The following is a 27,695-nucleotide window of genomic DNA, read 5'->3' on the forward strand; positions in this document are numbered from 1 at the left end:
AGACATTCTTGTGCACTTTGCTTTTTCCACCTAACAGTGTATACTGGATCTGGATCTTTTTATAGCTGCATAATACTCCATTGGGTGGATATACCAATTCTTTTATTCAATTACTCCTTATCTATGGACACACAATTTCCAATTGTATTTTCCGATTCCAGATATTCTGCAATGAATAATCTGTGTAACATGTATTTTCATATTGTTGAAAGTATCTTCTCCCTTTTCTGTATGCTAGGTCTGACAATTAAGTTGGCAAAGTTGTTGCAACAATGTTGCTAACCTTTTTTTGATATCAGAGGGATTATTCATTGTGAATTTGTACCTACTGGATAAACAGTTAACCACGTTGACAATTTGGAAGTGCTGAAAAGGCTGCATGAAAAAGTTAGACAAACGGAACTTTTCGCCAACAATTCATGGCTCTTGAATCACGACAATGCACCAGCTCACATGGCACTGTCTGTGAGGGAGTTTTTGGCCAGTAAACAAATAACTGTATTGGAACACCCTCCCTACTCACCTGATCTGGTGCCCAATGACTTCTTTCTTTACCTGAAGATAAAGGAAATATTGAAAGAAGACATTTTGATGACATTCAGGACATCAAGGGTAATACGATGACAGCTCTGATGGCCATTCCAGAAAGAGTTCCAAAATTGCTTTGAAGCATGGATTAGGCCCTGGCGTCGGTGCATAGCTTCCCAAGGGGAATACTTTGAAGGTGACTGTAGTGATATTCAGCAATGAGGTATGTAGCACTTTTTCTAGGATGAGTTCACAAACTTAATTGTCAGACCTCATCTTTCTTATTTTGTATATTTGTCCTTTCTCCTTTTTTACACCCTAGGTTAATGTTGTCCTTTCTCTTAATTAAAAAAGATTTTGGTTTATGAATTAGATACACTTTTTTTTTTACTTCTCCATCTCATTAATGTCTTTTTTATTGTTTCCATCCTTGTGTTTTCCTTTAGTTTACTTTGTTTTGTTTTCTGAAAAGTAGACAGTTTTAAAATCTTGAGGTAGAATGTTCTGTTTCTTTTTATTTCATTAGTAATGTCTAGGTTTATTAGAATTGTGATCGGTGTTTGTATTATTTATACTTCGTGAAATATACTGTTGCTTTTTGATGACCTCCATGATCACTTACTTTTTTTTTGGGGGGGGGTCAGTATTCATGTCCACTTGAGGAGGAGGTACAGTTTTTATTGTCGTTAAGATCTGCCTTCTTTATGTTATGTAAATTGTTTATATTCTCACTTGTTCTTGTATTAAGTTAAGTTCTTGTGTGTTAATCTTATACATTATTAAAATTGTTTTCCTGTGTCTTTTTTCATCCCTTCTAGTTTCTGCTTTTTAAAGGTAGTTGTGTTACTTGATATGTAGGTATCCTTAACTGTTGTCTCTTCATTGTGTGTTATAGTTTTTAACATTAAACAGTGCTTCTCTTTGTCACATTCAATGCTTTTTGACTTCTTTAGTATCAGGATCACTGTTCTTGCTTTATTACTGTTTTTATTTCCTTGATACACCTTTGCCTATCTATTTTTTAGCCTTTCTGATACCCTTTGTTTTAGGTTATCTCTTGCATGCAGCATTTAGTTAGGTTAATTTTTGTAAGCCTTATTAAAAACTATATATGTTTAATGGCTGTTGAATTTGATCTCAGTTCTGTCATATTTATGTTATAAATACTATGTGCATTATGTTTTTCTTTGTTGATATGTTTTCATTTAAAACATTCTTTACGTGTTTTGAATTTGTTGTGTTTTGTGTAGCTACTTGTATACTTATGCTTTTCAAAATAACCTCATTCCTTGTTTTCTTTTTAACTTTCTACTTTCTTTTATGCTAATTTTTAGTGTGTGCTTTGGTTCTTAACTATTACTATTTCAACTGTCACTGAGTTTATTGTTTTTCTCTTCTCCCATTTTAATTGCATTATATCTAGGTTGTCTTCAAACTTTAACTGCAAGTTTGTCTTGCTTTTAGTTCAAAAATTAAATGCGTTATATCCTCAACGATCAATCCTTTGCTGAAATTTTCCAGTCACCTGCTGGTTAGATTTAGTTCAGTGTTTGGTATATTTCTTAAGACTAGCTCATGGACACAATTTCCTTCTAGTTCTTGCATGTTTGAAGTTGTTTGTCTATAGTATAGCCTTGATACTGGAAGGACAGGTTGGCCAGAAATAAATCTCTGGTTTATACATTCCCTCCTGCCCCCTTATTTACGATGTGGCTTTGCTTTATATATGTGTGTATATACACCTATATGTTTTTTTTTTTTTTCCAGAAAATCTGATGCCAGTGTTAGTTTTCTTGCTCTTGTAGGTTAGTTGATCCTTTTGCTTGGAATTGCTGGTTTTATTTACTCTTTTACTTTTAAAATCTACTTTTAAAAGATTTTAAAGATTTTACTTTTAAAATCTAATATTTTTACTGACATATGTCTTAGAGTTTATTGTAGCAGGTCAATTTTCCCTGCTATCTGATGGATCCTTTTAATATATAGAATTGGGTCTTTTATTTCTGAGGAAGATTTTTGGATTATAGTTTTAAGTATCAGTTTATTCCACTATTTTATTTTTCTCCTGGAACTCCAATTACACATAATTATATCTTCTTTGCCTGTCTTAAAAATACTTTCCATATTCATTATCTCATTTTCATTCTCTTGGTTCTTTTACTGTTTTCTTCAGTATTTGTTATTTTTATTAAGTTTTATTTGAAATTGTTCTTGACTACCTTGTAATTTAGTCTTCAGATCTGACATGATTTTATTTTTTTCTTCTTTTTCTTACCTGATACCTGAGTTTAGTCACTTCCTCCATTTCTCTTTGTTTTTGTTCATTCTGTTTTTAGGTTTTAAACTTCTGATCCAGAGTATTTTTTCATTTCCCAAATGCTTGTTTAAAGAGATAAAATTCAGTTTGGAATGTTCATTAAAGTTTTCTGTTTTGTTGTTGTTTTGGGGGACAGTACTTTCCATCAGTTTACATTTTCTTTTATTATTATTGTTAGTGGTTTCAGGTGTACAAAACAATGTACTAGCTAGATATTTACACCCCTCACAAAGTGATAACCCCCTCCCCCAATCTATTACTCCTCTGACATCGTATAAAGCTGTTACAGTTCCACTGACTCTATTCCCTATGTTTGTACTCCACATCCTGTGATTATATATATAAAATTATAGTTGACATTCATTATTGTTCAGCTTTAGCTTTAGGTGTACAGCGCAGTGGTCAGGCATCTACACAGTCCATGAAGTGGTCTCCCTAATAAGACAAGTGCCCATTTGACACCCTACAAAATCTTTACAACATTATTGATTACATTCCCCAAACTGACTTTCGTATCCCCGTGGCAATCTTGTGGTTACCGACTGTGCTTTCTAATCCCCTCACCTTCTCCCTCATCCCCATCCCCCTCCCATCTGGCAACCCTCAGTTTTTCCTCTGTATCTCTGAGACTGTTTCTGATTAGTTTGTTCATTTATTCTATTCTTTAAATTCCACATATAAGACATACGGTATTTGTCTTTCTCTGTCTGACTTATTTCGCTAAGCATAATGTTCTCTAGGTCCATCCATATCGTTGCAAATGGTAAGATTTCATTCTTCTTTATGGCTGCGTAATAGTCCATTGTATAAATGTACTACAGTTTCTTTATCCAGTTGTCTACCGATGGACATTTAGATTGTTTCCACGTCTTGTGAATAGCACTATTGTGAATAACACTGTAGTAAACATAGGGGTGCATACATTTTTTCAAATTAGTGTTTTGGATTTCTCTGTATAGATACCTAAGAGTGGAATTGCTGGGTCATAAGGTAGTTCCATTTCCAGTTTTTGAGATACCTCCATACTGATTTTCAAGGTGCCTGCACCAATTTGCAGTCCCACCAGCAGTGCAGGAGGGATTCCATTTCTCCATATTCTTGCCAGCACTGGTTTGTTGATTTATTGATGATACCCATTCTGACTGCGGTGAGGTGGTATCTCGTTGTGGTTTTTCAGCTTACTTTTTCTGATTTCATTTTTTATGGTAGTTTTATATAGATGAAGATTGCTTATGACTCTGCATTTCTGTGAGTAGGACTGATGTTTTTTGGGGGTCTTAGGAGAATACTAATTCAAGGGGCCCCTCCTCTGTCCCTGTAGCAAAGTATATTTGTTGGATGTCTTCATTTCCTCTTCTGGTGGAAAGGAATGTGTGTGTTTAAATTTGCCTCAGTGTGGAGTCCTGGGAGGTGGAGGGATTGTAAGGAAGGGATTCAGGAAAGGTGATTCTCTTAGGTTTGGTTCCTTTAATTGTAAGCATTGAAGCCAATGTCATGAGCTTAATTAAGCTAAAAAAAAGGGCCCTCTAAGGCGTTGAAACTAGAGTGAGAGGTAAAGCAAGTTGCTTCAAGTTTTCAGGGACTCCACAAGCAGCACAGGAGTCATTAAAAACAGGAAGTCCTGCTTTGGTGCCTTCTACCTAACTGGTATGCTTTGGACTAGAGGCAGTAGCCACTTCAAGAAAATCTTATTTTAAAGTTAAATTATGTTTGTGTAAGCAATCACCATAGTTTCTCATTTAAAGACATGATTTTGTATGTTGCGTGTTCCTACAAAAAATTGGTATTTTTTCTAATCGTTGCCACAGTCTCACTTGTAGAATATAGTCTTAGTTGATGACAGACATGATATTGCTTCAATTAGAAATATTGGCTAGCAAAACCGTGTTTTTCACAGTCCAGAGGAATCCCAGAGTTTCCTGTGTGGCTCTTTTTTGGATTCTACAGATCAGATAATGTGCCAAGTGAGATACGGGTGCTATAGTCAGGAGCCATCTAAATATTGCAAGAAACAACTTAGGAGCTGGAAGGTATTTATAAATATTGAAGTGGGAAAGTGAGGTGGAGGAGGGGGTGATTATTGTCACAAAAGGGAAGTTTTAATTCCCGAAAACGGAAAAATGTTCATGTTAAATAGAAACTTTTTCCAAGTGTTGAGCTATAGATAATGTAAATGTAGTTAGACTATAAAGGTAGTAAAGTGAAATAAACCACTACTGAAAGCCCAGAGTTAGAGTTGGCTCCGCATAAAGAAAGGTTTATAAAGTGCCTCTCGTCGTTCATGATCCTCGTGGGCCAGGTCCCAAGACGTTTCAGTGACGGTCCCGGACTGTGTAATTTACTGTTTTGTTCAGAGTAGTGCATGCTCTGATTCATAGTGCTTTGTCAAGTTTAAAACCATCCAAGCTTGTTTCTCCCATCCTTTTGTTCTGCTTCTTAATTATTCTGCCCAGTGGCACCTAAATGAGCAGGCTGGCGGGGATCATCGGAAGAGAGCTTATTCAACGAGTACGTATTGTGCCATCGGTCAGGTGCCAGTCATTGTCCCAGGGAAACAAACAGGCACATTTAAACGACTGAACCAACACCTACTTTAATTTCAGCAATAACTTTGGCTCTATTGACTATATAGGTAAAATAAATAGTTATTAAATTTGGAACATGCGCTCAAGCTCATATGTGTTGCATGAAAAACCTTAGGACTCACTTTCTTTTCTGGGTCAAACAATGTGATCCTTGATTGATTTTTACCTAAGAGATCTGCCTGGTCTCCTAACCAACCACTGTTGTTCACACATCCCAGATGCTGTGGACGTAAACGCTTTTTTTCCTTAGTTGGTTAATCACTTCCAGAGAAGAAGGGTGATTGAGAGTGAGAGGGAGACTGCGGAGAAAGTGACTCCAGTCACAAATGAGAAAGACCTAAAGAGACCGGAACAGGAGTGTCCAGGGCCAGAAAAGCAGCAGAGGCATGGATTTTGCCTCCTGCCTCTTTTTTTTCTTCCGTGATTGTGTTTGTCAGAGTTGGCCTCCCCTTCCTCAGCATTCTTACATGGGAATCAATACTCAGATCTCTCTCCATAAAGAACTTTAGAATATGATGGTGAATATGTGAATATTTAAAAATTATGTGTAGTCTGTTCCCCGTCTCTTCTTGATTTTGAAATAAAGAAAATACTGCTAAGTATAAAAAATTTAAAAGGATTGTAGCTTCCTTTTTTACAGTATTGATATGTTTAAAGATTTAGTCTTCTTAATTTTATCATGGATGTTTTCAAACATACAAAAGCAGAGAGAATAGTAAAATGAACGACTGCTGACCTGCCATCAACTTTCAACAATTACCAACATGTGGCCAATCCTATTCCACGTATATTCCCCATGCCTTTATCGATGCAAATCCCAGACATATTTCGTTTGTAAATAATAAAATATACATTACTAAAAGATAAGGGACTCTTTAACAAACAACCTTAATATCATATCTAAAGAAATGAACAATTTTATTAGATTTTAAAGACCTTTATTATTCATATTACAAAAAAGGTTACTCCATTAAACAAGAGCACGAGAAATAGTCTAACTTACATATTGGACACAGCCTTAGGCTTAAATGCCAGTTTTGCTGTTTATGAGCTGTATGACCTTGGACAGGTTAACCTGTCCTCATCTCACGCCTGTTCTCAGCTGTTAAGTGGTAGCAACAATAATTCTAACATCATGGGGTTGTTGTGTTATAAATGAAACAAGGCACATAAAGTGATTAGGATACTGCCTTATACATAGGACATTCTCAACAATTTAGTCGTCGTTATTTTTATTTGGAAGTGTAAGAAAATAAATACCGCACTAGTTTGAGGTTCTACCTTTTAGTGTAGTAGAGGTGATGGTTCAGAGTGATTTGCATACAGTGATCCTCTAAGGCTTTAATTTTTAGGGAATGCAGAACAGTCTTAGTATTGTTTTAATACAAAGGCACATTTTGTAATTTTCTCAAAAGCAAACTTAACCTGTTTTAAAACATGATACTGTTGAAGAGAATAAATATTTAATCAAATTTTGGATGTCTATGTGTGTTGGTATGAAAAGTTGGAGATACCCTAAGAGATTTATTTACAAATCTCACTATGAGTTAAAAATAATAAGCAAATCTAAGTTGACTTTGTAGCACAAACTTATTTAGAGTGATTGCGAGTTTGGGCTATGAACATAAAAATGGTATCAACATTATTGCTTATACTCTCCTTTCTTCCCTCTACTTAATTTATTTAATCTATTTTTTTTTTTTAAATTTTATCCCATCCAGAATGTACAACGTTGAAAGAAATTTGTCTTTGCAGCTGAAGTCCTTTCAGAGCAGTGTGTTCTAATGAGAGTGGAAGTCAGGGGAGGTAAATTGCTCAGCATGTACAATTCATTTTACAAGCGCTCTGAAGCACACTGCCTACACAGTTTAAGGTTTCATTTTCTAACACTTGAAGTACACATGATTTTAAACCAGATTGTCCTGGTTACAAAATGGACAGTTCTGTTATTTCTTAGATTATTTTTTGACAGTTTTATTGAGGTAAAATTTACATGCCATAAGATTCACCCATTTTAAGTGTACAATTCATTGATTTTTTTTTAGTAGATTTATAGAACCATCACCACATTTCACTTTAGATTTCCATCTCCCCCCAAAAGAATCCTGTGCCCATTATTAGTCATTCCCCATACCTACCCACAGCCCTAGGCAACCACAGATTTACTTTCTAGGGATTTGCCCATTCTGGATATTTCATATAAATGGAATAATACAATATGTGACCTTTTATGTCTGGCTTTTTTCACTTAGCATAATGTTTTAAGGTCCATCAATGTGTATCATTTACTATCAATACTTCATTTTTTTTTATTGCCAATAGTATTCCATTATATGGATGTACCATATTTCGTTTGTTCAGAATTGATGGTCCTTGAATTGTTTTTATGTCTTGACTGTTATAATTAATACTATGAACATCTGTGTCTTAAGTTTTTGTGGGGACATATTTATTTAAAAAAATATTAACATGTGAAATTATGGCTCTCTGCTATCCATGTGTTTTTAATTTTGATTTATTATGTGACGACATAATATAGTGGAGAGAAGCACTGTGCGGGGGTTTTGGAGCCTGGGATTCAGGTTGTTACTCACTTGCTACGCTTCCTTAAGAGGGCAGATCTCTGTCTCTAGATCTCAGTTTCTGTTGTAGATCAAATGTTTGTGTCCCTCTGAAACTCATGTGTTGAAAACTGATTCACAGTTTGGTGGAGATGGGTCCTTGGGAAGTCATCAGTGTTGACAGGAAAGAGACTCCAGAGCGCTCCCTTGCCCGTCCTCCATGTGAGGCCACAGGCAGCACGTGGCCCTCTGTGGGGCACGAAGTGGGCTCTCAGCACACGCTGTATCTCCGAGTGCCTTCATCTTGGACTTCCCAGCCTCCAGAACTGGGAGAAGTCAGTTTCTGTTACTTGTGAGCCACCCATACTATGGTATTTATGTTATAGCAGCCCAAGTGGACTAAGGCTCCTTATCAATAATATGAAAAAGTGGATTAAATGGTGTCTCTGGTTCTAAGTCTGTGATTTGTAAATCTGTTCATTTCTGTATAACCTTGGGCAAACTACTCCACTTCTTTGTACCTCAGTTTTCTCATCAGAAAAAAATAGGGATATTAATAGAATTATGTGTTGTACTGGGAATGAAATACTATTCTTGGAACATTTAAAAAAAAAAAGCCAAGATGTGTTACTTATAAATAAGGTTTGTAACCACGTTAGTATGTCGGACCAAGAAGGCCTTGGTGGGAATGCTTTGGCTGCGGCCTCCGTGGAGAATCGGGGTAGTAAACTGGTAATTAGTGGAGGAAGGAAAATTTAATAAAAATAATAGATACCATTTATTGAGTGCTTCCTGTCGTGGAGTGTACTGCACACTACATGCATTGGCTCACCTAATCCTCAGCTCTGTGAGGCAGGCTCAGCGATCATGCCTTAAAAGAAATGAAAGGAGTTGCCCAAACTACCAAGCTGTGCGGTGCTGTCTTAGGGGATCGCGTGCTTCCAGGCCCTTGATCTTCACCACAACACGAAACTGCCTTTCAGGGGGAACGCTTCTTTGGGACAGAATCACACAGAGGTCTTCAGGGGTGCAGGTCTTTGCTTGGGAAAGATAGCTAGTTGTTAATAGTCCTTGTGAGGGAAAAAAGGTGATCATTTTGTAAGTGGTTTTTCTATTTGTGTCTTACATTACTTGTTCCATGTGATAGTGAAGTGACATTTCAGTTATTTCAGTAGCTAAAGGATTGTTTTTGTATTTTTACCTAAATTAAAAAAAATACACACTACGCATTGTTTTTTTAAATGGGACTTTTAGTCTGATGTAAAAGAACTCTTCCACATGTTCCACTGGCTTCTTTCTGCCTGGGTAATACTGTAGTTATTTCCACAGCTTGAACAGTTTTCCATCTATTTAGTTAAATATTTTTTAACCATTTTTGCACTTTTTTTTTTTTTACTTTTTTTCCCAATGTGGTGTTTGGTATGTACCAAATATTTCCATAAACAAACAAAAAACTCAATAGTGCCAAAATTTCAATTCATGTTATATAATTTCATTTGAACAAAAATACTCTTATATATGTGTGGTCTCCAACGTATAAACAATTGGATGCTAAAAATTTGTAAAATTTGGATGCTAAGTAATTTGCTAATTATTTGGAATTAGGAACTTGATAATACATCTGAACCTGTGTTCAAATCCATTAGACTGTTATATGTCTGGAATATTGGATTTAGTTTGCAATCAACTCAATGGAAGGCATATATGTCTTCTTCGCCAAGGATAGAGGAAGAACACATTTTCTAGGATAAAGGTCAGGAGAGAAGAGGTTTGGTGATGACCTAGAGAAATTCTGAGGTGAAGAGGAAGACAGAAAACACCTACAGCAGGTAAAGAGGTTGAGATCTAGAAATTAGAGCATGAGTTTGTGAAATGATTATGGCTGGGCATGCTTCATCCTCTGTCGATGGAGGGACCTACCCAGCCAGCTGAACTCAGTGGACACATCCATTGCGCTGGAGAAGGAAGTGGCCCAGGCTTCTTGGAGGTCAGTGCAAGACTCAGGTGCCGAAGCCATGCAGGTGGAGAGCTTATTGCAGAGCTCTAGCAGTAAGTAGACGTTCTCACCATGAGGTACTCTACAGCTGAGAATACCAGAAATACCTTTACCTTCCTGGAATTCCACAAGCCTGATTCACTTTTCTAAAACAATACTCCTTTTTCCTTTGGCTGTACCAGTTTTGGTGAAGAAGCACCCAAACTCCTGAGGATTTATCAGTAAATTAACCCAGATGAGAGGAGCCAAAGATTTGGAAAAATTCTTACAACTAAGGGATTTTTGAAACTGGACCTTTTACCGTGGAGGTTGTAGATGCTAAGGGTTTGGTACATAGCTACATAGGAGGGCGAGGAAGTCCGCAAAAGGAAACTGACTGCCCTCAGCTTCTGACTGTAAACAGCCCTGTCAGCGGCTCCTGCTGAGAAGGGCCAGGGCCAGGAGGGTAGGGCAAGGGTAGTTACTTATTTTGTAGTTTTTGAAAAGGATTTGTAAGTGGTGGTCTGCCATTACCATCAGCAGTAGACTTTTGCGTTTTTGAAGTTTAAATACAACATAGGACTTTTAATGTCCTATTAGACTACTTAATGTAGAATTTTCTTTTGAGGTAGATTATTGATATTTTCATAGAAAACTCAGTCTTTCTTTTCTTCCCTTTCTTCCTTTCTCCCTCCCTCACTGAATAAACTAGATCCAGATCCGTCCATAAAAATTGTGTTGTATGGTGATACTTTAGCTTTGAATTTTATTCAGAAGACTTAGTTTTGGAAAGGCCTATACTGTGAAAGTTAACCATTATTTTATCATTTTCATTTAAAAATCTATCCAAAAGGATTGTTGCTCTTTCATTTAGAACTGTCAATATTGTTGTAAAACCAGATTAATAATTGTACACTGGCACCTGCAGTAACAGAAAAATTACATAAATTTTCAACTCTTGATCTGTTTGATTGATGTGTTATCTTGAAGTCGAGTAGTATTTTATTTTCTGTGTAATTTTATATATGGATGTGTAGAGTGATGAACCGAGTTAGGAACGAGTGAGTCTCAAATGGAGTACGTGTGCTTATTTGTTTGTTTTAGTCTCTACGATTGCTCTTTATAACAACCTTTGGAGGTATTTCTCATCTGAATTTAAGGACAGTATTTCTTCTGGAAGTAAAGGCTAAGGAGCCCACATTCTGATTTTACTCATTGCTTTCTGTGTTTACATGATGTAGGCTTATTAGAGATGATTTAGTTAGCCGCAGGCTGTCCTAATGGGTTTTCACTGGTTGTTACAAATGCTCTGAAGAACCTAACTAAATTTTCCAAATAAACGGGTTGATTTATACTTGCTGAGAGAGGAGTTCCAGTGCACCCACTCATATCATCAATTACAATCTCGGATGAATTCTAATTTGCCCAGTCTTGATTAAAAGGCCTACAATTCTCTTTTCCTGCTACTCAACATATCCTCTGCTGCCCATTGATGGATAGCACCCATTGATATTCATCTTTCCACCAGCATGGACCTGCCATTCTCTTAGCAGCCAGCAATTTATGTAGCTGCTGGATCTGTAGGAGGCTGTCCCAGTAGAAAAAAGCTGGAAGGAGCCGCGCTTAAGGAAAAGCATGCAGATGTGATCCTGTGATCACACCACAAGATACTGGCATGCTGGTAGTTGTGAAAATGCTAGGATTCCTAGGATAAGTGTTTTGCTCTACTATTTGTTTCATTTGTTTGTTCATTTGTTCATTCTCTTATCTGTCCACTTACCAGCTATTTTGTGAATGCCAGGTATGTCCACACCTAACTGTGCCTCAGTCTAGTAGGTGCTTATGGATTTTTTAAATGAGAGAATGAGTGAATATATGCAAAGGTAAGGTAAGACTTGGTCTCTGCTCTTGGGAAGACAAGATAACAATTTAACTACTTGGTTGACCCAATTTTCCTCTTTTTAACTCCAAGATCTTGGGAAGAATATTCAAAGATGGATACAAATACCATTAAAACCTAGTCTCCCTATGTTTCTAGTTCTCAATTCATTATCCCTGACTGTAAGAGTGTTCTGTTTTAGGTAGGATTTATTTTGCACCTAGGAGTGATGTTAATTTACTTCGGTATTCCTTGTTTTTGGTTGGAGGTATCATCAGTGACGGCTGCACATTTTTCTTTGTATTCACCAGTCTCCAAGGCATTTTATCTGCTATAAACTCTGGCTTTCTGCCTCTTTTATATTTAATAAATTTAATAAATTGTGACTAAAGTAAGTCATTTTAAATGACCATATGTGAAATATGACATGTTTTTGTTAAACATGTTGCGAATTGTTTAATTCTTCCACTTCTTAGCCTGCTTCACTTGCAAGTTTTTTTTTTAAAAAAAATGTATTTTCCTTGCCAATGTTCATTAATTCACATCAGGTAAAAGTCTGTCATTGGCTTCATTCTTTGTTTGCCAGTATGTTCCACTCAAATATATTTAAGATTGAATAAGCTTTTTCTTGTGAAAAGTAATGGTCTGTATCTATCCCATTGAAGAAGAGCAGAAGCAGGTACCGTTGTGTTTTTAACATTTTATTGTGATGGCAATGGATGGTTATCTTTTGCAAGATTTTTCCTTTTTTGTGTGTGTTTTGTACATTATTTTAACTACTGTTTATGATAAATATTAGACAACCAGAGATAGGCAGATTTATTTTTGTTTTGTATTATGGCTGTGTGCTAACGTTTGAAAAATCTAAAATAACTTTTGAAAACTTAAATTTAATTGGAACTAGTGGTACAGTATCCATTATTTTTCATTAACCATCTCTTTTATAAGAACAATGAAAGAGATTGATGGAGATGCGAGAAGGGAGGGAGATATAAAGAGTAAACATTACAGCTTGCATCTCTTGACTGCTTCACATTTTATCCATCAGTTCATTTGCTCTTGGCCTCCACACCCAAGAACCTATATTTCTCATTACTTTAAATTACTTTTTTTAATCATTTTGGTTCCTGTAGAGTTGAATAACAAACTCACCATGTCAAGATACTGATCTGGAAACGTGAAGTGCTACTGGTTTTGGACTAAAAATGTAAAATCTGAGCTTTTCCTAATGATTGTATGGTAGCCCAAGCTGATGTAGGACAAAAATGAATGAATAAGTTGCAAACAAATATTCAAGTATAATTCTTGACAAGAATATATCATATTTAGTTTGACCGATTGTATTCTTTGTAGACAGGTACAAATAATGGTCTTTTTTTTTTTTAGTTGTATACACAAAAGCTGTAAAATATATTCTTTTAAGTAGTTTTGCTTATTTAATCATTGTCTGACAAATAAAAGACGACATTTTCTTTTTAATATCTTGGATTTTTTTTTAAAACTACATTTTTTTCCCTTCAAGGCAGGGCTGTGACTTGAAATGAAATAGGTCCATAGCAAGTATTTGCTGAATAAGTAATATGCTTTCATATAAAAAGTCATATTTTCTATTCTGCTAAAAAATTACTTTCAAGAGTATGGTTTCTGGTGACTATGATTAATAACATTGTATTGCATGTTTGAAAGTTGCTAAGAGAGTAGGTCTTAAATGTTCTAATCACAAGAAAACATTTTTGTAACTACGGATGGTGACAGGAGTTAACTAGACTTATTGTAGCGATCACTTCAAACTATATACAAATATCAAATCAATATACTATACATGTGAAACTAATGTGTTATATGTTAATTGTATCTCAGTTAAAAAAGAGGAGACTTAAAAAAAAAGAAAAAGTATGCTTTCACTACCATGCAATTTCATGGTGTACTCCAAGGAACTGTCGCTGTATATTATGATGGTGGGTGGGTGTGTGTAGTGGGACAGGGGAAGGAGGGATAAAATATGATGGTGAATACTCTCTAAAACAAAACTAAATATAGGTGGATAATATAATTGAACGTTTGGTTTTCTTGTTTTAAAGGTCCTGCTGTCCTCGAAATCCTGTTTTGATAGTGTACAGGGCTGGCCAAGCCTCCAGATAGATGCCCGGCACGCTAAAGCTCCCTGTTAAGGGAAACTGTCTTGCTGTGAGCCCTTGCTGTATGGATAGTCCCATTTCGTAGTTAGCTATAACCCCTGGCTGTGGCCGAGTGGACAATAGAAAACCAAACCAAGAACACTAAAGTATGGCTTGGTACAAAGAGATCAACTGGGCTAATCATATTTTTTCACTGGAGAATTTAAAAATACAAAATGTGGAGAGATGGAGACAGTTAACAGTGGGAGCAAAAATTAAAGCAGTGTATTAAGAAATATCTTAAGGTAAACATATCGAACACATGTGTTACCATGTATTATGGAGAAGAAAAATTACAAGAAATCAGAGAAAGCCATTTAATAGTGGAACTGAAAGAATCAGATATTTGGAATCAACATGTTTAATTAATAAGGAGAGGAAAACAAAGTAGATTACCTATTTAATTGATTGATTAATTTGACTTGATTAATTCATTTCTTTATTCAACAAATAATTTATTGAGTTACTGCCATGCACTAGGCACTCTTCTAGCCCAAGAGTTTTGCTCTGAAAAACAGCTAAGCCTGTCATTCTCAACTGGCTGTGAATTTCCCTGCCAGAGGATGTTTGACATTATCTAGAGACGTTGTGGTTGTCACAACTGGAAATGGGGAGTGCTCTTGGTATTTTAGTGGAGAGAGGCCAGGGGTGCTGCTAAATATTATAATCTGACTCAAAATGTATGTAATGCTGAGATTCAGAGACCCTAGTGTAAGCCATCATAAGTATATATTTTATAGGGTAATTATCGTCTTGTAGTTGACATTTAACTTTCTGTGTTTTCAGTGTTTTCAGAAGTGAGGAAGTTTACTGGAGAAAAATGGAGGCCTCAGTAATATTACCCATTCTGAAGAAAAAACTAGCCTTCCTTTCAGGTATGTTTTCTCCTTAAAATTGGAAGTGTTTGATGTATAAACTTGTTTAAACTTTTCTAAAAAATAAATTTAACAGAAATGCATTTCACTTTTTTATGAAGGTTTTGTTTCAAAGGTACTTCTGAGCCACGTTTTAATCAGAATGGATTTTAATCAGGGCTGGGTGAGCCAGCTCTGTCACTGTTGTTTCTTGACAGGCCAGTTGTTATTCTGTTCTGTAATTTGGTTAAAATGACCTCCACAGGGTGGATGTCATGATGTCTTCTTATATAAAAATGAAACAATGCAGTCCAAGAATAATTAACCGGCATCTAAATAATTGTTTCTGAAATATAGAGTAATTAGTATTTATGATACCCTGCATCCTAGCTTTTGTCTTCTATCGTCCTCTGAGAAAGTTTTAGTGTGCTGGAAGAGTTATGAAATATCAGTTACACGGTTTTCAGGTTCTACTGTTTGAACTCAGTGATACAGTTTTGAATTTACGTTCAGTTATGATCCCAAAATCTGTATCAGCTGACAAGAGTCAGAGAGAAGCTGTGAGAGAGTTTACTAGTGTGAGAGCAGTGGCATGGTACATTGGATGTGGCGATTTTCTGGAATTTTGGATCACTGAGTAAATTTTCACATGCTTTAGAATAGGTAGTGTGGCCCATCTGTTTAGGATTATTTGGATTTTATTATCTTGATTTTTCTTTCTTATTCTCTTTAGGTCCTATCAGAGTTGTGTTGATATTTAGGACACTAATGTCCTTTTTTCAAAGAATATTGTATCTCTTTCTGGAAATTGGCATGTTTTTCCAGTGTCGATTATAAAGGACAAATATGATATTCTCCACTAGTGTCAATGTTTCCTTATTTAATGTGTATTTCCTTGTTTAAAACTTCTTCCCTTAGCAGTTGACACTTAGTGTTCTCCATTCTTTTCTGATATGAATGGTGTTGTAGGAAACATTCTTATTCATAGTTTGTGCATTTTGTACAAGTTCAGCAGTATGTATTTCTATAAGTGGAAGTGTTAAAGAGAATTTATATTTAAATTTGTGGTAGTTTTTGTCAGATTGCCCTTTAAGAATATTGTTTCAAAATGCCTATTTGCCCACACTGTTACCAAGAGTGGATATCATTATTCTTTTGTAATCTTTATCACTGACATTTTTGCATCCTTAATGACACTTGTCTCTGTGCAGCATTAGACCCTGTTGACCGTACCTGTCTTGAAAGTCCCTTTTGTCTTGGCTTCTGCACTTTTTTGTGTTTCTAATGATGACTATTTTATTGTTTTTTATTGAAAATTGAGGGCATGAGGTTAAATGTACTTCTGAATATGAGAGCTGTCCTCTGAACACAATTCAACAGTGGGTCAGAACACTACAGTCCAGATAGGATAACTTTTTTTCGGATTTGGTTAAATGCAGGGGTAAAGCATAGTGGGGTTTTTTTTTCCCTTTTTTTCTAAAAGTTTTATTGGGGAATATGGGGGAACAGTGTTTTTCCAGGACCCATCAGTTCCAAGTCAAGTCGTCGTCCTTCAATCTAGTTGTGGGGGAAGTGGGTGGCGTAGCCCACCATCGCATGCAGGAATTGAACCGGCAACCTGTTGTTCAGAGCTCACGCTCTAACCAACTGAGCCATCCAGCGCCCAAAAGCATAGTGTTTTTTGAGGAGCAAATGAAACATCTCTTGACTTCCTATATAAAGTGGCAATTATTTTAACCTGTAAGTTTCAAAGTTATTTAATAATAGAGAAAAACTTTTCAAACCAACAAAGTCATTCAGAGGATACAGTTCGAAAACCAAGAGTGCAATCTGTTTTTTTTTTTAATAAAACCTATATTTGAAACAAAAAACATATGCAATTTAAGTCTATTAAGTTGAACCATTTGAAATTGCCATTTATTGAGGTTAAAATAGTTGAATCTCAGTAATTTAATTTATATGGTTAACCTGATAGAAGGCAGTCATATATGGTTGGTACGTCATGAATTGTGTTCATGTCATTCATAGGAGTCGTTTCTTCACGTCACACCGTTTAGATCATATAGATTTGTTTCCTTTAGTATTTGCTGGTTTTTAAGCTTCTTCTAAAATAGCTATAAATAGCTGGGCCAGAAGATAGGCTTCTCTGTGAAAGTCAGTCATGTGGGGGACTTTCAAAGAAGCTATCTGTGTATATAAAAGTATTAGTTACATTTTAATGCTTATGGAAAATTGAAGAGGGCTTGAACATACATGAAATGTAAGTTCGTTCCACTACCTAGCTTTCAGGCTTCTACGCGTATATCCAGATCCCATACGTCTTCTCAGCTGGGCAGGGCTCTCGTGAACGAAGAATGCCTATTTGACCTTTTTGAGTTAACTCAGATTGTTCCTTGTCACAGAATGCTCTTCTGACTTGGTTAATAAATGCTACTCATTTTTCTTAAGTCTTTTCTAGGAAACTTTCCACTATTTATCACAGCTCTTACCATTTGCTTCAGTTTCTTAATCCCTTTTTATAATATTTTATATATTTTGTACAGCACAGCCTAGCAAATAAACTGTCATATTTCAAACTGTTCTTTCTTAAAGCTTTTCTTTTTAGGTTGATGAGAAATTTTTAAAATTTTACTTGTAAATGCTTATTGTGGTAGGCACACAATAGGTATTTGATGAACTGATTATGTTAAGCAGACTAAAGGGAAGAAAATTAAACAAAAGGGTAATTGCTATGTTTAAGTGAAGGTTTCATGGGTGCAGGATTTTTACTCTTATTTTTTTTCTAAATGTTACACGATTTTGCTATATTACTATAAACATTTATAATATATAAAATAAACAGCCATTAGTTTCTTGATGTCTTAAACTTGTAATTGTTTTAGTAACATTGGATCCAAATATATATTATTCATTTAGCGCTTTAATATCTGTTACATGTTAAATTTATTTTTTCTTTAATAGGAGGAAAAGACAGACGAAGTGGCCTCATTCTGACAATTCCATTATGCTTGGAACAGACAAATATGGATGAACTGAGCGTCACCTTAGACTACCTACTCAGCATTCCAAGGTGATTCTAAAGGTGTCTTTTCTTAAATCTCAGTATGTTTTCACTCACTTACTAATGATTCCTTCTGTTGTTAAAAAACACTTTGCTATCTTACCTGTTTTTATTAGCAGTAAAATTTTAGTTAAAAACACCAGAATCAATAATTTATGATATCACAAGCAGATAAAATCCTTATTTTATGCTCTTGATGCACTAAATAATACGATACAGATTTCCAAAATGTGTGTACTGTCAACTTTCAAGCAACACAAAGACTGAGCATCTATATATCATGTACTTTGAGAAAACTTAGAGAAATGAATTCAGCAGAAAAGCATCTTTTATTTAGTTAGCTATTTCACTATATAGCTATAAATACATCTGTAGGTTTTAATATAGTGAGTGAAAGCTGTTAGGGGTTTAAACATTTTTATTTAAAAAAATGTTTATATTTTAATTCAAAGGTCCTTGTGTTTTTAATTTTTATGTTTCTTCGGTGAAGACAAAACTTAAACCTTTCTATTTGCTTTGGTCTACCCACCATTTCAACAGCAACAGCAAAAACAAAATACCTCCCTCCCTCTCCAACTTCCTTTCCTATGTGATATTCAGGGGCTGAAGTCTGATGAGTAAGCCTCCCCAAAACAATTGGATCATAGTCTTTGGAGGTGGATCCCAGGCATTAGAATTTTGGAAAAAATCTCCAGATTATTGATTTTGTAGAGATCTAATATCTCAGAAGTTAACCTTCCCATTTTTCTCAAGTTTTTAATTTTTTTTTTAAATTCAAATTTGGATTTTAAGCCAGTTCTTTCTAATTGTAAAAAACTCATTTATGTTATGGAAGAAACATCAGAACACGGGTTTAATGACTTGCCCCAAATCACACAGACATTAAGGTCCTAAGTCTTTCGTCACTTGGTAATACTATGAGCTCCTTGTTGTTCTAGGTGCTGAGGAAATGGGTGAACAAAACTGACCCAGTCCCTACCCTTCTGGGCCTTATTCCCTAATGGTCAAACAAATATTACAAATAAGTGCACAGTATAGTGGACGTTCTTGAGTGCTATGAAAACAGAGCATGAAAAGAATTAAGAGAGGGACAGATTGGGAAGGGGGTTGTGGCAATATTTTACCTAATGATAAGATAATATTGTACCAGACAGGATTGAAGTGAGGAGCAGGCGCTACAGATAATCTGATGAAAGAGCATTTAAGAAAGAGCATTTAAGACTGAGGGAGCAATAAGTGCAAAGGCCCTGAGGCAGGAACAGGCTCAGCATGTTGTGGGATTAGCAAATAGGCTGGTGTGGTTGGGAGCAGTTTGAGAAGAGAGGGAAGGAGTTCTGGAAGAGCCATCAGAGAGAGAGGCTGGAACCACATCATAGAGGACCTTGTAGGCCACGGTGACGGCTTCAGTTCTGAATGAGAAGGAAAACCATTCTTGCATTCTGGTTGAGGAGTAATTTGATTGTGTCATCTAACATTTTAAAAGGACCTCTATATTTAAAGCACTGTGCTAGAAGCTTCGAAGCTGCCAAGATATTAGTAAGATAATATTGCTTTCTGGAAGCATATTTTCTAATGAAGATAAATTGTAAACAAGTAATTATAATAAAAGTTCTCGGTTGGGAACTCCAGGAATTTCCTCCTTCCCTGGTCCCCCATTCCGCAATTAGATGTCAGATTTACTTCCCCTAGCAACTATAAGCCAAGCTCTATGAGTGGAACAGAAGGGGCCCTTAGTTATAATCAAAGAAGTTATTGGCAATCTCTTCCAGTCACAGTGAGTGATTTTGTTAAGGAGCCTTTATTTTTTTAAATGTTTTAACTCAGTCACCTCACCCTTGAAAGGCTCTTAACAGAGTAGACACAGGGAGGCAGGGTTTTAATAGATATTTTTGGTTGTGGTTTTAAAATATAATTATAAACATGTTAATAATAGTATAGGAATTTATTAATTTAGTACTTCAGCTCCTCCAACATTCCCCTTTGTAAAGGACATAATATGCTTCTAAATTAAATATGTTGTTAAAAATAGTTTAAGCCATCACTCCACTTGTAGGAAAGAAGTACAAAAATAAAAATTATTCCTTTCAAGTAATTGAAAGATCACAATTTACAAATAGTATCTTTGGATTGTGTAAGTTTTCATTATTGTAAAATGTGAGAAAATTATGATTAAGGGTGTTTTTAAGTACCCTAAAAGATAAATTTAGAGTATTTTATAGCCCTAAAGATCACTGCAGATAGTGTTGTAAGCTTCATTACTTTCTTTGTCTTAATACACAGATTCATTTAGGGTGTGCTTTGAAATATAAATGCTTTGCTTTTGTAAAACTTGAACGAAATGGTTGTGTAACCTGTACCTCGGACATGCAGATGCCAGTGACAAGGAAATACCAAGTTACGGGGATAGCATATTTTTCTTGGCTCTGGTCCTAGCCAGGGAAGGCTCCCACTGGGCAGCACTGTGTTTTAGCTCTCCCTCCTGCAAATTCCCATGATGCATTGGAAGTCCCTGAGTTGCGGCCCCTTCTCTGAAGACGATTCAGCAGCCAGTTACCCTGTCTGGGATGGTCCGTCTTGAGCTTGTGTTCTCCTGAGTCATAGGGGTCTACCTAATGTCTCGGTTGGGAACTCCAGGAATTTCCTCCTTCCCTGGTCCCCCATTCCGCAATTAGATGTCAGATTTACTTCCCCCAGCAAGTCTTGATGTGCTGTTGCTAATCCAGAAGTGCTCATTGTATCCCTCACTTTTTTCCCCCAGAGAATACTTAGTGGGTCCTTTATTTTGTAATGCAAAAATAGAATACTTCAAAAAATTTTTGAGATATAATTCATATACCATAAACATCACCTTTAAAAGTGTACAGTTTAGTAGTTTTCAGTATATTCACAAGGTTGTGCAACCATCACACTCTCTCTAATTCCAGAACATTTTCATCAGACCAAAAAGAAACCCTATACTCGTTAGCAGTCATTTCCCATTCTCCCCTTCTTCCGGCGCATGGTAGCCACTAATCATACCATATGTGGGCTTTTAGGTATGGCTCCTTTCACTTAGCATATTGTTTTCATGGTTTATCCATATTATTGACATGTATCAGTAGTTTATTTTTATGGTTGAATAATATCCCATTGTACGAATTACCACATTTTGTTTTTCCATTTATCAGCTGATGGACATTTGGTTATTTCTACTTTTGGCTATTGTGAATTTTGCTTCTGTGAACATTGTGTGTAAGTTTTTTATCTGGACATATGATACAATTTGCCTCACCTCTTGAATACTTTTCTCTTTTTTCTGGAAGCTCAGTTTTTGTCCCTGCTTACAGAGGTGCCTGTTCTTCTAAATCTTTAGCCTGTTCTTCTAAGTCATCCTCATTCTTGTGACCTTACTGTTTTTTAGTAGAATTGGACGTCACTTCTCCAAGAACTCGCTTGAGGCTCATGTGAATTCTTGGAGGGAGTAAGAGAGAGTTGGTAAAATCCCCTAGACTGTTGGATTCAAATCTCAGGAAAGGATCTGCTGTTTACCTTTCTTATAATGTATGCAATTGGGAGCACTTTGAGTGAGGAGAGGTTTCATTACCAAATCCTTGCCCGGTAGAGCTGTAGTTTCTTCCACTGTGGAGGGAGGGCAGTGAGAGCCTTGCATCAAATTGATTTGATAAGTAAAAAAATAATAATACTAAAGCTATGTAGTTTTGGTCTTTAGGATGGAGTTTGTTCATGTAGTTGTTGCACTTTTCTAGGCTTCTGTTGAGTCAATACTTGAATAATTGGATATAATATATAGCAATAATATATAGCATTTTCCAATACTCAAGATAATGTTTTGCTGGTCAAGTGACTGAGAACACAGAAATGAGAGCAGAGGTGAGTCAGACATGGTGTATTCAAGCGGTGAATTATTACATGCACAAAATGCTACCTCATTTCATTAAATTTCACCCACAAGAACCTTAAGAAGCCCATTTCCAGTGGTTTAATAATAGCTTACTTTATTTTCTACCTGTTTCACACTATTACTTTACAAACTTTAAGCTTATACTTCTGGTAGAAAGAAGAGACGGGAAGTACGCATGCACTTGGCAGTCATTAGTTACCTACTTTCCTGTGATCCCATTTTACAGATGAAGAAATTGAGAGGCTAGTGAGACTATTTGAATGTTGCTTTGATTTCGTCTCTTTTTAAGGCAGTGACTTCCATGCTTTTAGAGTAATTTTCTTGCCAAATTAGCTTGTAAAGTCCTGATATTTTTTGAAATGAGAAAAATAAATAGATTGAAAAAACTGAAAGGATACTCTGAAGAATTTTGTTTACTGACAGTGTAAACCAAACCAAGTAAGATTAATGCTGCGTCATATGTGATTAAGATGTAAACTTTATTTAGGTTTATGAGGAACGAAATATGAAGCTTGTTTTTAATATTTATAGTTTTGTTTCATTTCAGTGAAAAGTGTAAGGCTAGAGGATTTACCGTGATTGTGGATGGCAGAAAATCACAGTGGAATGTGGTGAAAACAGTAGTCTTAATGCTACAGGTAATTTTATTTTTGACTATCATGAAATCACTTTACAGCAACAGAAGAGGTGACAATGGCAAATATATTTCATTTATTTGTGCCCAAACTTCTTAGCAATGACTGAGCTCTGAAATGCACAGCTCACTGATGGACTGATACATTAATTCAGTTGTGTTTTTTTTTTAAGATTTTATTGGGGAAGGGGAACAGGACTTTATTGGGGAACAGTGTGTTTTTTTTCCCAAGACCCATTCGCTCCAAGTCAAGTTGTTGTCCTTTCAATCTTAGTTGTGGAGGGCGCAGCTCAGCTCCAAGTCCAGTTGCCATTTTCCATCTAATTGCAGGGGGCACAGCCCACCATCCCATGTGGGAGTCAAACCAGCAATCTTGTTGTTGAGAGCCCGGGAGCTAACCAACTGAGCCATCCGGCTGCCCCTTAGCAGCTCAGCTCAAGGTGCCGTGTTTAATCTTAGTTGCAGGGGGCACAGCCCACCATCCCTTGCGGGAGTTGAATCAGCAACCTTATTGTTGAGAGCTCTCGCTTATAACCAACTGAGCCATCCGGCCACCTGGGAGCTCAGCGGCAGCTCGTTGTCTTCACTCTAGCTGTGGAGGGCACAGCTCACTGGCCCATGTGGGAATCGAACCAGCAACCCTGTTGCTCAGAGCTTGCGCTCTAACCAACTGAGTTATCCGGCCGCCCTAGTTCAACTCTTGTAGGTTTGATTTTGAGTAGTAAAATACATTTCAGCCCTATTTTAAAGGTTTGTAAATGATGGAAAATAATATGTCATGCTTAAGTAATTTAAGCAAGTAGGCCAGTGAGTCTAAAAATATGAGGGCAGACTTTATCAGACCCACCTGGGAGCTTTTGCGGGCTGTAGTATCTGTATCATCCCCATTCCGCCGGGGAGTAGGACTGGGTACGTCTGGTCTGAAAAAGCTTCTCAGGCGGTTTTGATAGGTCTCTCTTTTCTGTCCCTCTCTTCCCGCCCCAAAGCACCAGGACTCAAGATGGTCTTATTATTCTTTATTTCTAATCCAGAAGTAATTAATTAACAGCTGCAACCCTGGGGACTTTAGCAGCTCACAAGTTAGGATTTAATAAACAGTTGCAATTACACAGTCCCTGATCCAATTCTAGTCTTGTGTTTTATATCTTCTTGTGTTCCTCACAGAATGTTTCCCTAATCCCTTGCATGTAGTAGTTGCTTAGTAAACATTTGTTGACATACCTTGTTTCCCTGAAAATAAGACCTAACCAGAAAATAAACCCTAGCATGATTTTTCAGGATGACATCCCCTGAACATAAGCCCTAATGTGTCTTTTGGAGCAAAAATTAACATAAGACCCAGTCTTATTTTCAGGGAAACATGGTATTATAAAGGTATTGAGGATATTGTGATCTGAAGTGGAAAAATAAAATATTTTAATTAATTGAAAGGGGTCAGATTACTCTCATGTATCTGGGTTTCCTCAGAAGGGCTTTTAGAGAAGATAAAAGTTAAGTGAGTTAAGTAAAAGAGATGATGTCATTTAAACGAAAGAAAGTGAAAAGGGCATTCTGGCAGGGAAACTGATTAGTGATAGCTCAAAAAAGAAGCAAGTATCCTGAAGGGAGTTGATGGCAGGCCAGTTTGGGGGAAATAAAAGTTGGCAGTTACATGGGATAGTGTACATTGTTAGGTAAATGTCAGTGATATTGAAAGAAAGATCAAGAATTTTAAATGGATTGGGAAATAATTGGTAGCTGCTTCTGGATTTTGTGGAAACAAATATAATTAAAAATTTTAAGTGATAACTAAGGAGAATGACCCTGACTGTCATATCCTTTATTTGCTTTATTAGTAAAAGGGATTCAGCAGGTGGGAACTGGTAACCTATTTTTTAGTTTTAGTGCTTCATAGGGTTCTACTGTGTTTCCCCTAAAATAAGACCTAGACGGACAATCAACTCTAATGCGTCTTTTGGAGCAAAAATTAATATAAGACAAAGTCTTATCTTACTATAATATAAGTCGGGGTATAATATAATTAATATAATATAATACAATAATATAATACCGGGTCTTATATTAATTTTTTGCTCCAAAAGATTAATTAGAGCTGATTGTCCGGCTAGGTCTTATTTTCCGGGAAACACGGTAGTACTGTGCTAAGCTTGCTGTATTAATTATCTCATTTAATTTTATCCTCACAACCTTGGGAAGCAGGTTCTGTTATCCCCAAAAGTTGACTGAGGCTCAAGGATTTTAAATAGCCATGTTCTCCTGGTGAATGTGGGAAAGAGCCACGATTGGAACTTAGTGCAGCCTAGGCCCCAGGTATTGGCTTTATCCTTTACAAAGTGTATATTTTTTACCAGTGGGATATATGTAAGGTGGTCCCCAAATTATCTACCCATTACCTCATTCTTAACTGTGTGGCCTAAACCTTCATCGTAAAAATCACTCCTTTGGGTTGCAAAGGACATAGTCTCCAGAGGATCAATTTTTAAGGGAGCACAGATTGGTGTCCCATAATAACTTTTTCTGTCCAACATGTTCCTGGCAATTTATATTCCAAACCCCGGAGATTAACTCTTCTCTGTAAAAGTTGTTAAAATAACTATTAGGTGAGAAATCCATTAATTATGACCTTGTGTTCTTCCTTTCATCCTGTCATTCAACTGTGTCACAGATGAGCTGTTTGGGACTTGCTGTTTGAACTGGACTTTGATCAGTGGCAGTTTTGAAGAACAATCAATGGATGGTTTAATCCCCTCTTGCGATTTCTTTTCTGATAGGTATTTTAACAACTTTTGGATTTATTAATAACATTTTCAGAAGTTGCAATGGCCTGTTGTTTACTCCTAGTCAAACAGTTTCTACTTACAAAGTCATTCACTCCTTTTATTTCAAAAGGTGCTGGTACCAGTTGTTTGCTAGCCCAGAGTTTAATGCTGGCTCTGCCTGTAACTAATATTCTCTAAAATGGGTGGTTTGGTTTCTCTTGTTTTGCACAGCTTTCATGTTTAATGATTTTGAAATAATAATCTTCCATAATAATATGTAAATAAACCTCAATCAACCCTAAACTGCCAGCCCCTTTGATAAAGCTTTTGATACTGTTGAATTTATTTTGCTTACCTTATTCACAGCCCAGTCATTGCAGAGGGCACTAGATTTGTGACATGCCCAATGACATGTTTGAATAGAACGGTTTTCTATTTTTCTCTAATAATAATTATTATAATTATGAGGTTGGTGCAACAGTACTTGCGGTTTTTGCAATTGCTTTTAACTTTTTAACCACAATTACTTTTGCACCAGTCTAATAAGTCTAATATATAGTTAGTTATTATTAGACAGTGTGGTATTCGTTATTATTAGAAGAGGGCATATTTGAGTAGAATCCTAATAAACTGAGGGAGCACTCTTAGTATAGGGCAAAGAATATTCCAGACAGAGAAAACATCAAGGACAAAGTCGTGAGGTGGGAACAGACTTGTTCCGTCCCAAGAGCAGCAAGATAGTCAGCATAGCTGTGTAGAGGAGTGAGCTCAGAGGGGACAAAACTAATCTGTGACAAATACGATTTCACATTTACTTGGAGGGCCTTCATGTAGGCCTTGGTAAGGGGTTGAACTTTATTCTGAGTGTGGGAAAATACGAAACAGGAAGGACTATTAAGAGGATATTTCAAAAGGCTGACTAGTTTGGAATATTAGCAGTACAAGTACTAGAAATGGGCAGATTGAAAATATGTAATAAAGATGGATTAAGGGGTTTGCTGTAAAATATACATGGAATATTAACACAATAAATGTTAATTTCCATTCTTTAGGTAATATGAATAACCATGTCTAGTAAACGTGAAATTGTATTTGTCAAAGATTCTCTTTGTCCCCTTTTTCAAGTTAGTAATTATGCGGAATCTTGGCTTCTTTGTGTAATGGCCAATAAGAAACTTATTTTGTGAGAGAATTGATTTTACATTATTTGAAGAATTTCTCCAAGATGATTGTTAGAAAAATTTTTTCTTCATATCAAAAAAACCAAATTTAATAATTATTCCGCTAAAAATTGTCTCAGTTTATATATATTCCTGTTAGAGAGATTTAGTAAAACAAAAATAATTCACATCTACTGTCTCTGTTGCATTGATTACTTGAAATCTTTTCTGAATCACCTTGTCTTTTAAGTATTTTTTTATTGCCATGTATGTTTTGAGGTTTGGAGTGTTTCTTCTATTTTATTATTTTAATTCTTTTCCATAGGTCTCTTAATTACTCAGCCTAATCATGAATGTCTAGTAATTTATAACTTTAATAAAGTATTCATTGTAAATGTATAATGTGTAATTATTTTTCTGTATTTTATAGAATGTTGTTCCAGCCGAGGTGTCCCTAGTTTGTGTGGTGAAGCCAGATGAATTCTGGGATAAGAAAGTAACACATTTTTGTTTTTGGAAAGAAAAGGATAGACTTGGCTTTGAGGTAAATATACTCTACTAAAAACAAAACAAAAAAAAACAGAAGTGTGCTATATCTTTAAAAATAGCATTTTGCTGGTATTATTTTGTTTGTTCAGCTTTGGATACTAAGCAGTGCTTAATCAGTGCCTAAGCAATGATTAGTGTATAGTCGGCATTCAGATACTTGTTGGGTGAATTATGATTCTTTGTTAACTCCTTTGAATAAGTAGAAACTTTTTATTCAAGAAGTTTTTATTGCATTACCAAGAGGACACATAACTAATACTAGGAAATCCTAGACATTTTGAAATTGAAGTCAGAGCATATTTTATATGTTATATCATGATTATGTTTTATTATCTGGTTTGGTTTTGATACTTGAACACCATTTTCCATCCTTTCCTGTTGACATTACTCTTTCTTTCTCACTTTTCTTGCATGAAAGTACCTCTTACTGTAGATCAGAAAGAAGGCCTAAGATGGAATATAAATTTAAACAATTCTGTCATATTTTTCCTTCCACAATCATTAATCCCAGCTTCCCAGTAGGAGATTAGAAAGATACTAAACTTTGTATTGGTTAAATAAGTGTGGAAGCATTACAGGGTACAAAGTCTAACCCTTTCCCTGTAGAAATATAGAGCCTTGGAATACTTACAAGAGTCAGACAATCAAGACTCATTTTGGACCTTGCCCGTACTGTAAGTCATTTTTATTTTCAATAAAGTTTGCGTCAGTGTATTTTTGGTTTGGAGGAAAGGTCACTAAGGTGTCTTAGGTAG

At 35.9% G+C, this 27,695-nt stretch overlaps 1 protein-coding gene across 2 annotated transcripts in view; it reads left to right on the forward strand.

Annotated features, from left to right (window-relative positions):
• SESTD1 (SEC14 and spectrin domain containing 1) overlaps positions 1-27,695 on the forward strand; it is a 139,843-nt gene that overhangs the window by 64,772 nt on the left and 47,376 nt on the right. For both annotated transcript variants that reach the window (XM_033112187.1, XM_033112186.1), the window contains exons 2-5: positions 14,809-14,897; positions 17,838-17,946; positions 22,386-22,476; positions 26,822-26,935. In XM_033112187.1, the coding sequence (XP_032968078.1) occupies positions 14,843-14,897; positions 17,838-17,946; positions 22,386-22,476; positions 26,822-26,935 (369 nt within the window). In that variant the 5' untranslated portion in view covers positions 14,809-14,842. The remainder of the gene's footprint in view (positions 1-14,808; positions 14,898-17,837; positions 17,947-22,385; positions 22,477-26,821; positions 26,936-27,695) is intronic.

The sequence above is a fragment of the Rhinolophus ferrumequinum genome, chromosome 8 (genome assembly GCF_004115265.2).
Source record: "Rhinolophus ferrumequinum isolate MPI-CBG mRhiFer1 chromosome 8, mRhiFer1_v1.p, whole genome shotgun sequence".
NCBI lineage: Eukaryota > Metazoa > Chordata > Mammalia > Chiroptera > Rhinolophidae > Rhinolophus > Rhinolophus ferrumequinum.